The 14,524-nt window shown below is 48.4% G+C and overlaps 1 protein-coding gene across 1 annotated transcript in view; it reads left to right on the top strand.

Annotated features, from left to right (window-relative positions):
• The window catches only part of DDX43 (DEAD-box helicase 43), a 344,939-nt gene that overhangs the window by 231,928 nt on the left and 98,487 nt on the right, over positions 1-14,524 (top strand). Inside the window, exon 13 of the mRNA XM_030199037.1 lies at positions 12,793-12,902. Coding sequence (XP_030054897.1) covers positions 12,793-12,902 — 110 coding nt within the window. The remainder of the gene's footprint in view (positions 1-12,792; positions 12,903-14,524) is intronic.

A 14,524-nucleotide genomic window follows, 5' to 3' on the forward strand; every position in this document is an offset into this window, starting at 1 on the left:
ATCCGGGCGAAGTCTCGGGCTCAGTATGGCAGCGACGGCTCAGGTGGTCGCGTTTCTGGAATCTCTCGGATGGGTAGTGAATGTAGTCAAAAGTCAGTTGATCCCATCACAGAGTCTGGAGTACTTGGGAGTGCGGTTCGACACAGCAGTGGGTTGTGTTTTTCTGCCGGATTCTCGGATCGCCTCTCTTCAGCAGCAGGTCTGGCTGTTAATGTCCGTTCATAGTCTGGTTCGAATGTACCTTTGGGTTCTGGGCCTCATGGCAGCAACAATAGAGGTAGTACCATGGGCCAGGGCGCATATTAGTCAGCTTCAGGTGGCTCTGTTGTCCCGGTGGTCTCCTCAGGTACACAGTTTGGAGTTGCGGTTGCCATGGAGGGGGGCTCCTCGGCGCAGTCTCCAGTGGTGGCTGTGCTCGGCCCATCTGAAAAAGGGCATGCCGTTGGAACCTCCTCAGTGGGTGATTCTGGTAACGGATGCCAGTCTGCTGGGCTGGGGAGCTCAGTGTCTCGGTCGGTCTGCGCAGGGGCGGTGGTCGATGGAGGAAGCTCAGTGGTCTATCAACCGGTTGGAGATGAGGGCAATTCGGCTAGCTCTGTTGGCGGTTAGCTCAAGTGTGGTCGGAATGGCGGTAAGAGTCATGTCCGACAACGCGACAGCAGTAGCGTATGTCAACCGACAGGGCGGTACAGAGAGTCCGCGGTTGGCAATCGAGACGGCTCTGCTCATGAGTTGGGCGGAAAGGCATCTAGTGCAGATTTTGGTGGCGCACGTGGCCAGGGTGGACAACGTGAACGCGGATTTTCTAAGCAGACACATGTTGGACCCTGGAGAATGGTCTCTGCACTGGTCGGTGTTCGACTAGATAGTTCTAAAGTGGGGAATGCCAGTAGTGGATCTCATGGTGTCTGCACAGAATGCTCAGGTTCCTCGGTATTTCAGTCGGCGTCGGGATCCATGAGCGGAAGGGATCGATGCGTTGGTCCTTCCGTGGCCTCAGCGGGTGTTGCTGTACGTGTTTCCCCCGTGGCCCTTGATAGGTCGAGTCCTACAGAGGGTAGAATGTCATGCGGGTCCGGTGTTGGTGGCTCCGAATTGGCCACGTTAGCCGTGGTTTGGGAATCAGATGCGCTTGTTAGAAGGCGAGCCTCTGTGGCTGGGGGGCTCGGTGCTGTTGTTTCAGGGTCCAGTTGTCATGCCGAATCCGGCTCGGTTCTCTCTTACGGTGTTGCCCTTGAGAGGGAATGGTTGAGAAGGAAAGGGTTTTCCCCTCAGGTGATTCAGATGATGCTAAAGTGTCGCAAACGTTCAACGTCTTTGGCCTATGTGCGTGTGTGGCGCGTATTTGAAGATTGGTGTGGGGACTGGGCGTGTGTCCCTTCAACAGCTTCTGTGTCGTGCATTTTAGATTTCTTACAGGATGGTTTTGAGAAGGGCCTTTCATTGTCATCTTTGAAGGTGCAGCTGGCTGCTTTGGCGTGTTTTCGGGGTAAGGTGCAGGGCAGGTCGGTTGCGTCTTCCCCGGATGTGATCCGTTTTTTGAGGGGGGTGAAATTGCTTTGTCCTCCTCAGCGGCCAGTAGTTCCTCAGTGGGATCTTAATATCGTTCTTGACTCTTTGGCAGGTTCTCCTTTTGAGCCCTTGGAGTCTCGTTCGATAAAAGATCTTACTATGAAGGTGGTCTTTTTGGTAGCTATATCGTCGGCTCGCCGGATTTCGGAACTTCAGGCTCTTTCATGTAGGCCTCCGTTTCTGTGGTTTTCTAAGGAAAAGGTTTCGCTGCGTCCAGTGCCTTCATTTTTGCCTAGGGTGGTATCCTCCTTTCATATCAATCAGGTGATTTCACTGCCGGTCTTGGGGGACCGGACGGGGGATGCTTCTCAGCGTCGTTTGGCGAAATTGGATGTGCGCAGAGTGTTGAAGGTTTACTTGCGCAGGTCAGAGGAATTCAGGTCTTCAGACAGGTTATTTGTCCTTCATGGGGGGCCCAAGAAGGGAGCGGCTGCTTCTAAGGTATCTATAGCTCGGTGGTTGAAGGATGCCATCTCTTCGGTTTACGTATTGCATGGCCGTATGGTGCCGGTGGGGCTCAAGGCACATTCCACTAGGGGGGGGGGGTGGCGGCTTCTTGGGCAGAGAGTAGTTTTGTTCCACCGGTGGACATTTGTAGAGCAGCGGTGTGGTCCTCCCTGCATTCTTTTGTCAAACATTACAGAGTGGATGTACAGGCAAGGGAGGATGCCAGGTTTGGAGCTGCAGTCCTGTCCTCTGGACTTCGCAGGTTCCACCTTTAGATGTGTTTACTGCTTTGGTACGTCCCAAGTGTCTTGAACGGTCTGGAGGATTGCTGAGGAAGGTGAAATTAGGCCTTACCTGCTAATTTTCTTTCCTCTAGATCCTCCAGACCGTTCAAGAGCCCACCCAGTGTATCGGACAGTTCAGGGTGATATTTTCTTTAGACTCCAGTTGCTGATATTTCTAGTAGCTCCTGTGATTTGGGTCCTGGAGTTTTACTAAGGGCAGTTTGTGGTACCGTTTGTGCCCATCTGCAGTTGAATTCCCCCCGTCTTAAGGGGAGAAGATCTGAGTGTGGATTCAGTGGTTTTGTTTAGGTGGAGGTGTTTTGTTCCTCTGCTTTGTTACTGTTTTACTGGTTAGTAGAAGGTCTGCACAGGCTACTTGTATAAGAAGTTTAATGTTCTCAGTCTCCCTCTGCTTTTTTTGATTTCGCCGGCGTGATTTTTCCGCCCATGTCCTCGAAGCCTGCCAGCGGCTTCAAAAAGTGCACCCAGTGCAGCCAGACGATCTCGCTCACTGATAGGCACGTTTCGTGCCTTCAGTGTCTGGGGGCCGGTCATCGTCCCCAGGCCTGTACCCTCTGTCTTTCGCTGAAGAAGAGGACTCAGGCGGCGAGGTTAGCTCAGTGGAACCTCTTGTTCGGAGCCTCGTCCGGTACTTCGCCTGCGGTATCGAGGTCATCGGCGGTATCGATGTTGTCGGAGGGTGCATCGTCATCAGGAGCGCAGGTGAGGGCTGTCCTTTCCCCTGCTGGTAGCGGTGAGCCCTCGAGTAGGTCTCCGCCTGTCTCGAGGGCTCCTGCGGTACAGGCCCCCCGGGATCGACCTGTTTCGGACTCGGCCCCGAGGAGGCGTTTGGATTCAACGTCCTTCTCTTCAGTACCGGGAGGTACCGGTGACCTGCTTCGTGCGAAGGCAAAGAAGCATCGGCACCGGTCACCTTCCCGTCATGGTACCGAGAGCTCTGGGTCACCGAGAGATTCGGCACCCGCTAAGTTTCAACGCCGGGAGGATCGCTCGCCCTCCATACAAGAGGTGTCGACTAATCAGGCATGGACATTGTTTAAAAATACCATCTAGGAAGCCCAGACCAGATGCATGCCATATATTTACAAAGGTGGAAAGAAGAGAAGGACAGTCAGCCTGGTTGAAAGGCGAAGTGAAGGAGGCTATTAGAGCCAAAAGGATGGCCACATGAGGAAAATAAAAAGCAACATGAGCACTGATAAGCTAGATGCAAAGTATTGGTAAAGTAAGCTAAAAGAGAATAAGAAGAACTTGCCGCAGAAACAAAAACTCATAGCAACAACTTTTTCAAGTAGATTAGAAGCGGAAAGCCTGTTAGATCATGAAAGAGCAAAAGGGGCACTCGGGGAAGACAAGGCCACAGCATTAAAATCATCCGTGGTACCTGAAGGGTTGGAGGGTGGCCAATGTAATGCCAATTTTTTTTTAAGGGTTCCAGGGGTGATCCAGGAAATTACAGACCAGTGAGCCTGACTTCAGTTCCAGGGAAAATAGTGGAAACTATTATAAAGAATAAAATTATGGCTACGTAGACAAACATGGTTTAATGGGACAGAGTCAGCATGGGTTCACCCAAGGGAAGTCCTGCCTCACCAATTTGCTTCATTTGTTTGAAGGCATGAATAAACATGTGGATAAAAGGTGATCCGGTCGATGCGTATCTAGATTTTCATAGTGCTTTTGACAAAGTTGCTCATGAGAGACTCCTGAGAAAATTAAACAGTCATGGGATAGGAGGCACAGTCCTTTTGTGGATTAGGAATTGGCTATTAGAGAGGATAGGGTTAAATAGCCATTTTTCTCAGTGCAGGAGGGTTGAATAGTGCCACAGGGATCTCTACTGAGACCGGTTCTGTTTAACATATTTATAAATAATCTGCAAATCAGAACAACATATGAGGTGATTAAATTTGCAGATCACACAAAACTATTAAAAGAGGTCAAAACATATGCAGACTGAAAAATTGCAGGGAGATCTTAGGATTCTCCGAGGACAAGCAGCCTGCTTGTTCTCACGACTGGGTGACGTCCACGGTAGCCCCCTCCAACCGTAAAAAACTTCTTGCGGGAGGTCCCGTGCGCGCGGCACGCCCACCGCGCATGCACGGCCGTCTTCCCGCCCATGCGCGACTGCTCCCGCTCAGTTTTTCGTTTTTCCCGCTTGGAGAGAGACTGCTTTGTGTCCCTCTCCGTTGTCAGCCTCGGAAACCGGTTTGTGGCCTAGTCTGCTTTTTCTTTGTTTTGTGGCGCCATTCACACCTTCTCTTAATTACTTCTCATTTTAAAAAAAAGTCCCCTTTTTTTTTCTTATTCTTTTTTCTGTTCCTTTCCCTTCACCGCCGTCGCGGCCTCGAGCCCGCACGTTCGTGGTTTTCCTCCTCATGGCCCTTTTTGTCGCCACCATCGACTATTTTGACCTAGCCGTTGCGATTTTTCCATCGATGACATCGAGGATACCCAGCAGCTTCAAAAAGTGTGGTCGGTGCGGCAGGCAGATCTCGCTCTCCGACACCCACGCTTGGTGCCTTCAGTGCCTCGGGCCTGAACATAATCCCAAAGCATGTAACTTGTGTCTTGGCTTGAAGAAGCGGACACAAGTGGAGTGGAGGAGTGGCCTAGTGGTTAGGGTGGTGGACTTTGGTCCTGGGGAACTGAGGAACTGAGTTCGATTCCTGGCACAGGCAGCTCCTTGTGACTCTGGGCAAGTCACTTAACCCTCCATTGCCCGCCGCATTGAGCCTGCTGTGAGTGGGAAAGCGCGGGGTACAAATGTAACTAAAAAAAAAAAGTAGCGAGGCAAGCTCAACGGGACCGAATTTTTGGAGCTTGCGCCGGCCCTTTGGCGTCGACAGCATCGGCACCGGTGGCGTCGACTTTGGCAGCACCGGCGTCGTCGATTTCGGCTCCGGACATGTCATCGACCTCAGGTACCACCGGCCCGACGACCATCTTTTGCTGTGAACAGCGAACAGCCGAGTGGGCCTCCACCTGCCTCGGCGGTTCCTGCTGGGCAGGGCCATCGGGACCAACCTCTTTCAGACCCGACCCCGAGGAGGCATGTGGATTCCACGTCCGACTTGTCGGTACCGCGGAGCGCCGATGACGTGCATCAAAGACAGTGGCTAAGAAGCATCGTCATCGGTCGCCCCCTTTGCACAGTACTGGGAGCTCCGGGGCGTCGAGAGAGTCGGCACCCGAGAAGCGTCGACGCCGAGAGGACCACTCCCCTTCCATCCAAGAGGTGTCGGGCAGTCCGATACCGTCTCCTGGCCCCATGCAGATTTTAGCACCGACTCCTGCACTGGCCCCTCTGCCTTCCCCGACAGAGACACATGCGGAATAATGTGCGGCAACTGGCGGACCTGGTTGACAAGCTCCCGCTGGAGCAGGCCAGGCCTTTTCAGGAGGTGGTCAGGCAGCTGAAGGCGTGTCACAAATTCTTGTCCAGGGGGATTTATGACACTTGTGATGTTGCACACACAGAGAGACAAAGCGGGGTTCACACTCTCCACAGCAATCGAACACAACAGAAATAGGGTGGAGAGGGCCCAATGTCAAGAGATCAGTCACCACACACAAGGGTAAGATGCTCCAAAAAAACCTTTAATCAGGACCTCTCTCCTTCCCCTCATTCCCTTTCCTCCTTTCCTGAAGTTACTATTGAGGAAACTACACTTCTCCTTTCTTCCTCAAAATGTACCACCTGTTCCTCTGATCCCATTCCCACCCACCTTCTTAATGCCATCTCTCCTGCTCTTATTCCTTTTATCTGTCACATTCTCAACCTCTCACTTTCCACTGTGACTGTCCCTGCTGCCTTTAAACATGCTGTGGTCACACCTCTCCTTAAGAAGCCTTCACTTGACCCTACTTGTCCCTCTAATTACCGACCCATCTCCCTCCTTCCTTTTCTCTCCAAATTACTTGAGCGTGCTGTTCACCGCCGCTGCCTTGATTTTCTCTCCTCACATGCTATTCTTGACCCATTACAATCTGGTTTTCGCCCTCTCCATTCAACCGAAACTGCGCTTACTAAAGTCTCCAATGACCTATTACTGGCTAAATCCAGAGGTCAATATTCCATCCTCATTCTTCTTGATCTTTCCGCTGCTTTTGACACTGTCGATCACAGCATACTTCTCGATACCCTGTCCTCACTTGGATTCCAGGGCTCTGTCCTTTCCTGGTTCTCTTCCTACCTCTCCCTCCGCACCTTTAGTGTTCACTCTGGTGGATCCTCTTCTACTTCTATCCCTCTGCCTGTCGGCGTACCTCAGGGTTCTGTTCTTGGTCCCCTCCTCTTTTCTATCTACACTTCTTCCCTTGGTTCATTAATCTCATCCCATGGCTTTTCCTACCACCTCTATGCTGATGACTCCCAAATCTACCTTTCTACCCCTGATATCTCACCTTGCATCCAAACCAAAGTTTCAGCGTGCTTGTCTGACATTGCTGCCTGGATGTCTCAACGCCACCTGAAATTAAATATGACCAAAACCGAGCTTCTCATTTTCCCCCCCAAACCCACCTCCCCGCTCCCCCCGTTTTCTATTTCTGTTGATGGCTCTCTCATTCTCCCTGTCTCCTCAGCTCGAAACCTTGGGGTCATCTTTGACTCTTCTCTCTCCTTCTCTGCTCATATCCAGCAGACCGCCAAGACCTGTCGTTTCTTTCTTTACAACATCCGTAAAATCCGCCCCTTTCTTTCCGAGCACTCTACCAAAACCCTCATCCAGATTGCAGTAGTCTAAACGAGAGGTGACAAGGGTGTGGATGAGGGTTTTGGTAGAGTGCTCGGAAAGAAAGGGGCGGATTTTACGGATGTTGTAAAGAAAGAAACGACAGGTCTTGGCAATCTGCTGGATATGAGCAGAGAAGGAGAGAGAAGAGTCAAAGATGACCCCAAGGTTTCGAGCTGAGGAGACAGGGAGAATGAGAGAGCCATCAACAGAAATAGAAAACGGGGGGAGCGGGGAGATGGGTTTGGGGGGGAAAATGAGAAACTCGGTAGATCTTTTCGCCATGCAGACCAATCACAAGCTGCCTCAGTTCTGCTCCAGGCCCACGACAGGCTAGTGTCGGATGCCTTCCTCCTGCATTGCGGGAGCAGACTCCTGTACGCATATCCTCCCATACCTTTGATGGGGAAGACTTTGCTGAAACTCAAGCAAGACCGTGGCACCATGATTCTGATTGCGCCCTTCTGGCCCCGTCAGATCTGGTTCCCTCTTCTTCTGGAGTTGCGGTCCAAAGAACCGTGGAGATTGGAGTGTTTCCCAACCCTCATCACGCAGAACGAGGGGGCGCTTCTGCATCTCAACCTCCAGTCTCTGGCTCTCATGGCCTGGATGTTGGGGGCGTAGATTTCGCTGCCTTAGGTCTGCCTGAGGGTGTCTCCCGAGTCTTGCTTGCTTCCTTCCAGAAAAGATTCCACTAAGAAGAGTTACTTTTTCAAGTGGAGGAGGTTTGTCTGATGTGACAGCAAGGCCCTAGAACCTCGCTCTTGTCCTGCATAGACCCTGCTTGAATACCTTCTACACTTATCGGAGTCTGGCCTCAAGACCAACTCAGTAAGGAACCATCTTAGTGCGATTAGTGCTTACCATTATCGTGTAGAGGGTAAGCCTATCTCTGGACAGCCTTTGGTGGTTCGGTTCATGAGTGGTTTGCTTTTGTCAAAGCCCCCTGTCAAACCTCCAACAGTGTCATGGGATCTCAACGTCGTCCTCACCCAGCTGATGAAACCTCCTTTTGAGCCACTGGCTTCTTGCCATCTGAAGTACTTGACGTGGAAGGTCATTTTCTTGATGACAGTCACTTCAGCTCGGAGGGTCAGTGAGTTTCAAGCCTTGGTAGCCCATGTTCCCTATACCAGATTTCATCATAACAGAATAGTCCTCCGCACTCATCCTAAGTTCCTGCCAAAGGTGGTGTCGGAGTTCCGTCTAAACCAGTCAGTTGTCTTGCCAACATTCTTTCCCCGTCCGCATACCCGCCCTGCTGAACGTCAGTTGCACACATTGGACTGCAAGAGAGCATTGGCCTTCTACCTGGAACGGACAGGCCCACACAGACAGTCCGCCCAATTGTTTGTTTCTTTTGACCCCAACAGGAAGGGGGTAGCTGTCGGGAAACACACCATTTCCAATTGGCTAGCAGATTGCATTTCCTTCACTTATGCCCAGGCTGGGCTGACTCTTGAGGGTCATGTCACGGCTCATAGTGTTAGAGCCATGGCGGTGTCAGTGGCCCACTTGAAGTTAGCCACTATTGAAGAGATTTGCAAGGCTGCGACGTGGTCATCTGTCCACACATTCACATCTCATTACTGCCTCCAGCAGGATACCCGACGCGACAGTCAGTTCGGGCGGTCGGTGCTGCAGAATCTGTTTGGGGTTTGAATCCAACTCCACCCTCCTAGGCCCAGTTTTATTCTGTTCAGGCTGCACTCTGTTGTTCTTCGTAGGTCAATTTTTATGATGTCCTCGCCGTTGCGAGGCCCATTTGACCCTGTTTGTTGTTTTGAGTGAGCCTGGGAGCTAGGGATACCCCAGTCATGAGAACAAGCAGCCTGCTTGTCCTCGGAGAAAGCGAATGATACATACCTGTAGCAGGTATTCTCCGAGGACAGCAGGCTGATTGTTCTTACCTTCCCTCCCTCCTCCCCTTTGGAGTTGTTTTTCTTATCCTTATTTCTTTTGCTTTTTACTTAACTGAGCGAGAGCGGTCGCGCACGGGCGGGAAGACGGCCGCGCATGCATGGTGGGCGTGCCCTGCGCGCGGGACCTCCCGAGAGAAGTTTTTTCCGGTTGGAGGGGGCTGCTGTGGACGTGACCCAGTCATGAGAACAATCAGCCTGCTGTCCTCGGAGAATACCTGTTACAGGTATGTATCATTCGCTTTATTTTTGGGATAAGCAGTATACGTAGGCGTAGTTTGACTGTTTCATTGGCGGGGGGGGCAAAGGATGGGGCGGAGCATATTAGCATATTCATTTGCATATATGTATATATGCAAATGATATGCTGATATGGAGGAAGGAAGGGAAAAAGAGCTGGCTTTTTTGGGGAATAACCATATTGAATATGTATGAGATATCAAGCCAGCTCTTTCTCCCTTCCTTCCTTCCTTCCTTTCCTCCTTACCCAGCACTCCCTCTTCATCTCCAATAGTATTTCCCCACCCCCTTTCCCATACCATACCAGTGTTGACCTTAGAAATGCATAGGCTCTATATGTAGATCCTTCAAGAGGTATTGTGTCATGATTTAGGCTCTACACCCTTTCTGATGTTTTGGTGCCACCTCAGTAAGGCCAACACACAATCTCTCCACTGCAAAACGCTATACACAAACTTGTGCAAAAACACACTCATATCCTTACTAAACCGTAACAGCACTAATTCCAAGGACAGGACGAGCTACAACCTTATGCGTGAAAAGGCAGAACTGTAATTACGCCAGGCTCTATAACACCAATACACTATCTCGTGAAAAAAAGCAAAACAAAAAGGGCTACAAATACTACACGCTATCAGAATACTGCACCTTAATCACACATGAAAAACACATGACACAAGGAACTAGAAATAAAAAAGTATGAAGGCAAAATACTGAACTGGAAAGTTAACTCAAGAAATCAGACTCAGCATGCAGCAATACCAGAAAAATTGAAATTTACAGGCAAAATATCACAGATGCACATTTTAAAAAGCTGACATATTTCAATTAATAAATTCTGAATAAAATACTTTTTTCTACCTTTGTTTGATCATTTAGTTTTTCTATTCGCTTTGGTCCCAATGTCTTCTGTTTTATGCAGTGTCTTCTTTCCAGTAGCCTTCCCTCTGCTCCCCACCTTCCCAGTCCCATCCATCTCCTGCTCCTTCCCTCTGCTCCCCACTCCTCACAGTCCCATCCATCTTCCCTCTGCTGCCCCCCCCCCCCCCCACGAGGTCCAGGATCGTGACTCCGTTTACCCCCTCTCTTCCTCCCTCCCTCCGGCGCAGGCAACAGTCTTCTTCAGCCTTTCTGTGTTCCTGGCAGCGGTAGCGACGTACACGCTGCCTTCGATCTGCCCTGGAAGCCTTCTCTTCAAGTTCCTGTTCCCACCTATGCGGGAACAGGAACTTGAAGAGAAGGCTTCGGGGCAGAGCCGAAGGCAGCGTGTACGTCGCTACCGCTGCCAGGAACACAGAAAAGCTGAAGAAGACTACTGCCTGCACTGGAGGGAGGGAGGAAGAGATGGGGTAGACAGACATGCACTCGTCTCTCCCTCTCTGCATACCGCCTTCATCTGATGTCATTTCCTTTCGGGCGGGACGCAGACAGAGAGGGCAGGGAAGCGAAGCGGACACAGACGAGCGCATGCCTGCTTGTTTTTTTTTTGTTTTTTTTTACTACTGGCGCCAGTCGTCACGTCGTCGTTGTTTGGAGGGGCATTGCCCCCCCCTCGCCCCCCCCCCCCAGTCTACGCCCATGGCAGTATAGAATGTTTTGTACTTTTTTGGGATCTTGCCGGGTATTTGTGACCTGGATTGGCCACTGTTGGAAACAGGATGCTGGGCTTGATGGACCTTTGATCTTTCCCAGTATGGCAATGTACTTATGTGTATTCATTTTTTGTACTTCCTCATGTTAAAAATACTTTTGTTTCTAGACGTTCATTTCCTTGTCAGTACAGGCTGTTTCACAGTGTTTATCATACTCAATCCACACCTCTGCATGTCTAAAGGTCTATTTCACTTATGTATTTTTCCATCATGCTCAATGTATGAATTCCACATATCCTTTTTTTTTTTTCCAATAAATGCACGTTTTTATAATCCTTTTTTATGTTTTGTATTACTACCATATATTTTGTGCGGTATTATTTAACTACTCATTTATGATCCATAGTCCTCTATAAATGTTTTAAGTGCTGTATTCTCTTCACATTATCTGTATTCTTTGTATTATTTGATGTGTGGTGCATTGTTTGTTTGTTTTTTTTTTTTTACATAGACACACTTTTTTGTGGATATTTTTAACTGCTTACGTCTCTCTATATTTTGTGCATTCCATATATATCTATTGTTCTAGACTTCTGAGGCAGCCATATTGCTGAAACAGGTTCTGGTTCGAGTCTTCAGAGTGATCAACTATCAATAAATATTTCATTTGAACGAGTTGTTCCTTGGGGTTTTTTTTTTTTCGGAAGGTCCATCCCACTTCCCTACTTGTTTTCGGTCCTCTGATTTCTTTTGTGTAGGGACTGATGTGTTCCTCACCTTCTGGCGGTGGTTTTTGTGACCAGGATTGCACACAGTACTCAAGTCAAGGTCACAGTATGAAGCAATACAAAGGTATTATAATGTTATTTGACTTATTTTGTATCCCTTTCCTAATAATTCCTAGCATTCTGTTTGGTTTTTAGGCCCCTGATGCACAATGAGTAGTAGATTTCAGTATATTGTCCACAGTTTCCAGAATGACTCCTTGATCTTTTTCTTGAGTGGTAACTCTGTGATTTGGATTATTCTTCCTAATGTGCATCACTTTGTGTTTGCCCTCATTAAATCTCAACTACCATTTGAATGCCCAGTCTTCCAATCTTCTAAGGGAAGAGGAATTGTGTGGTGAGAAGTTTTCTGACTCTCCATGTGTTCGTTGCCTCTGTGAGGCTCTGGAAGGATAGAGAAAAGAGAGAGGCAATTTGAAAGGATCAGTTCCCTGTCTGTGTACCAGTGTCTCCATGCTGCAGAAGATAGAACTACTTCTCTCAACATTTTGTTGTGCTGGAAAGATTTTAAAAAACAATTCAAATCCACAGAATCGTGAAGTTTCTTCCATCCCAATATACAATTGGGCGTTTGCAGTAACACTAAATAAAAACTTGAGTGCCAAGAGCTAGTGCGTATGAGAACCTGGTGATTTTTAATGTATGGAAACATCTTTTCCTTTCTTTTCCACCATGTAAATTTTGTTTTAAAAGTTTTGAATGCACTGTTTCCACAATAGAATACAGAAGTGTAATGCACTGAAGTGATTTTTTCTTTAATTGGAAAACATTTGTTTTTATTTCATAGGAACATCTTAGGAATATGGAGGTAAAAATCACTAAACATAGATTTTGATTCTTTATTTAATATCCTTTTGGGTTTCTATTGTGTATAAGGCAGCCATTCATATTTGACTGGTTAAGATTGTGATGACTGTTGCAGCTGTCCAGATCTTGCTGTGTCCAAGTAGTTGCCACAAGACCCAGACAGCTGCAACAATGATGAAGGCAACCACAGAAGCCTAAAGAGTCATGGTTAAGATTGTATTCACTTGAGGGTATAATTTCAGGATGTTTATACTGTTTATAAATCACTTTCAAATACTGTGCACTAGTATGGAATAGCTAATGCAAAGTCCTTGTCTTTTTATTAGAAAAAATCAGTTATTTAAAATTCTGCTGTGTCCATCTGAAACTAATTTCCATTCTAGTGCGGATGATTTGTCAAGTGATTATAGTCTTCAAGGAGTTCCTGTACAGTCTCTTCATGGAAATAGGGAACAGTGTGATAGAGAACAAGCCCTTGACGATTTTAAAAAAGGTATGTTTTAACTTCCACATGTATTGCAAATCTTTTGAACTTGCTTGCTGACTTTAACCTGCACTGTTAGAGAGCATTTCACAGCCCACAAAAACAGACAATCCTAGTCAATGTACTGAGTTATGAAGGGACTCAGTCAGTGCACCCAGCTGGAAGAATGTTGCTACAGTGTTTTTCTTCTGCTTTGGCTAGATGAGCATATAAATGAAAAAGTTACACCACACTAGCCCCCTCGTCCCATGTGTTTCACCTAACTTCTCAACCTTTTCCCTAAAACTGTCGTCCGTATCTGCCACAAGTATGTCCAAAATCTTTTAGTATTACAGGTAAGTCATTACAACAAGCCTTGTCGTTCTCTGATTCTTACAAGACCAATACTTGAACACCTAAGCCCCTTTCTGTATCATCCTACAGCTGCCAAACTTAATGAGACTGTTGTTCAGAACATCCAGTCTTCCCATACTCATTGGTGTCGGGATTTTGCCACGTCTGTGCAGGCTACTTTTACCTTTTGGAATCTTGATGCAGTCATACTACTGTTCAAGATTGAAGTTGTTACTTTATGCAGCTTACCCCAATGTATATATTGGGGTAGGTTTTTAGCCACTTAGGGGCTGATGCAAAAAAGAATCCCCAGAAAGAACCGCTCGCTATTTCCACCTCTGAAAATTACCGAGGTGGAAATACACAGCGATTTTCAAAAGAAATCACATGCAAGTGAGTTGCACAGACTTTGTGTACAGCTCAAGCCAGCACATGCGTAGGGCAGCCAATCACTAAGTGTGGCTGCTGCGAGTATGCCCAGAACAACCCTCCACAATGTTTCACGACTTTCTTACATGCATACAAGCTGCATGTATAAAAGTGTGTTAAGATGCCAGGTTGCAGAGCTGCGTTTGTATTTGTATTTTCTGGCCTTGCAGTTGACGTTCATCTTTGTTGATTTGCAAAGATTAGAAGGTGGGGTACTGCGTGAGGTAGAGGAGGAAGAAACATAGAGCTTGCGGGGAGGCAGAGGCTGGGTTCATCTTTCTGGGGGTAGTGAACGCAGAACGAAGGACTGGGCAAAAAGCAGGGGGGGCCATCCCATCGTTTATCTAAGGTGAAAAACAGGTGTGAAACTCCTCACAATCTTCTCTGAACTCATTAGAAGCCTAGGAACCACATGCCCCACTGCCCCGCAGGAGAAGCAGGAGCAGGTGGACAAAAAAGTTTCCTTCCGAAGAGGGAGTAGGGGGCTGCTGCCGCTGCTATGTGCCGAGTTCGGGACAGAAGTGGCTGCAGGGAGGGAGGGAGGGAACTGTGCTGGAGTGCTTTCAGTAGTTTTAGCACTGAACTTATTGCAGCCGATAGCTCCAGGGACACTTCTAAGGTCTTTCATATTTTTTTTCTCCTGCAACTTCTCCAGGATCACATTACCCTTCCATTTCCTTGCCACACTCTGGGCTTCCAAGTCCTCTGCTCTCCAGAGTTTTAACCCCCCTCCCCTGGCTTTTTGTTTCTCCATGCCCCCCCCCCCCCCCCCCCCCGACGTTTTGAATCGCTTCAGCTTTGCTTCTCTCTCAAAATTCCTGCTGCCACTTGCCCTCCTCCCAGGCCTCCATGATGCTGTGTAGCAGACT

Source organism: Microcaecilia unicolor, chromosome 3 (genome assembly GCF_901765095.1).
Source record: "Microcaecilia unicolor chromosome 3, aMicUni1.1, whole genome shotgun sequence".
Taxonomy (NCBI): domain Eukaryota; kingdom Metazoa; phylum Chordata; class Amphibia; order Gymnophiona; family Siphonopidae; genus Microcaecilia; species Microcaecilia unicolor.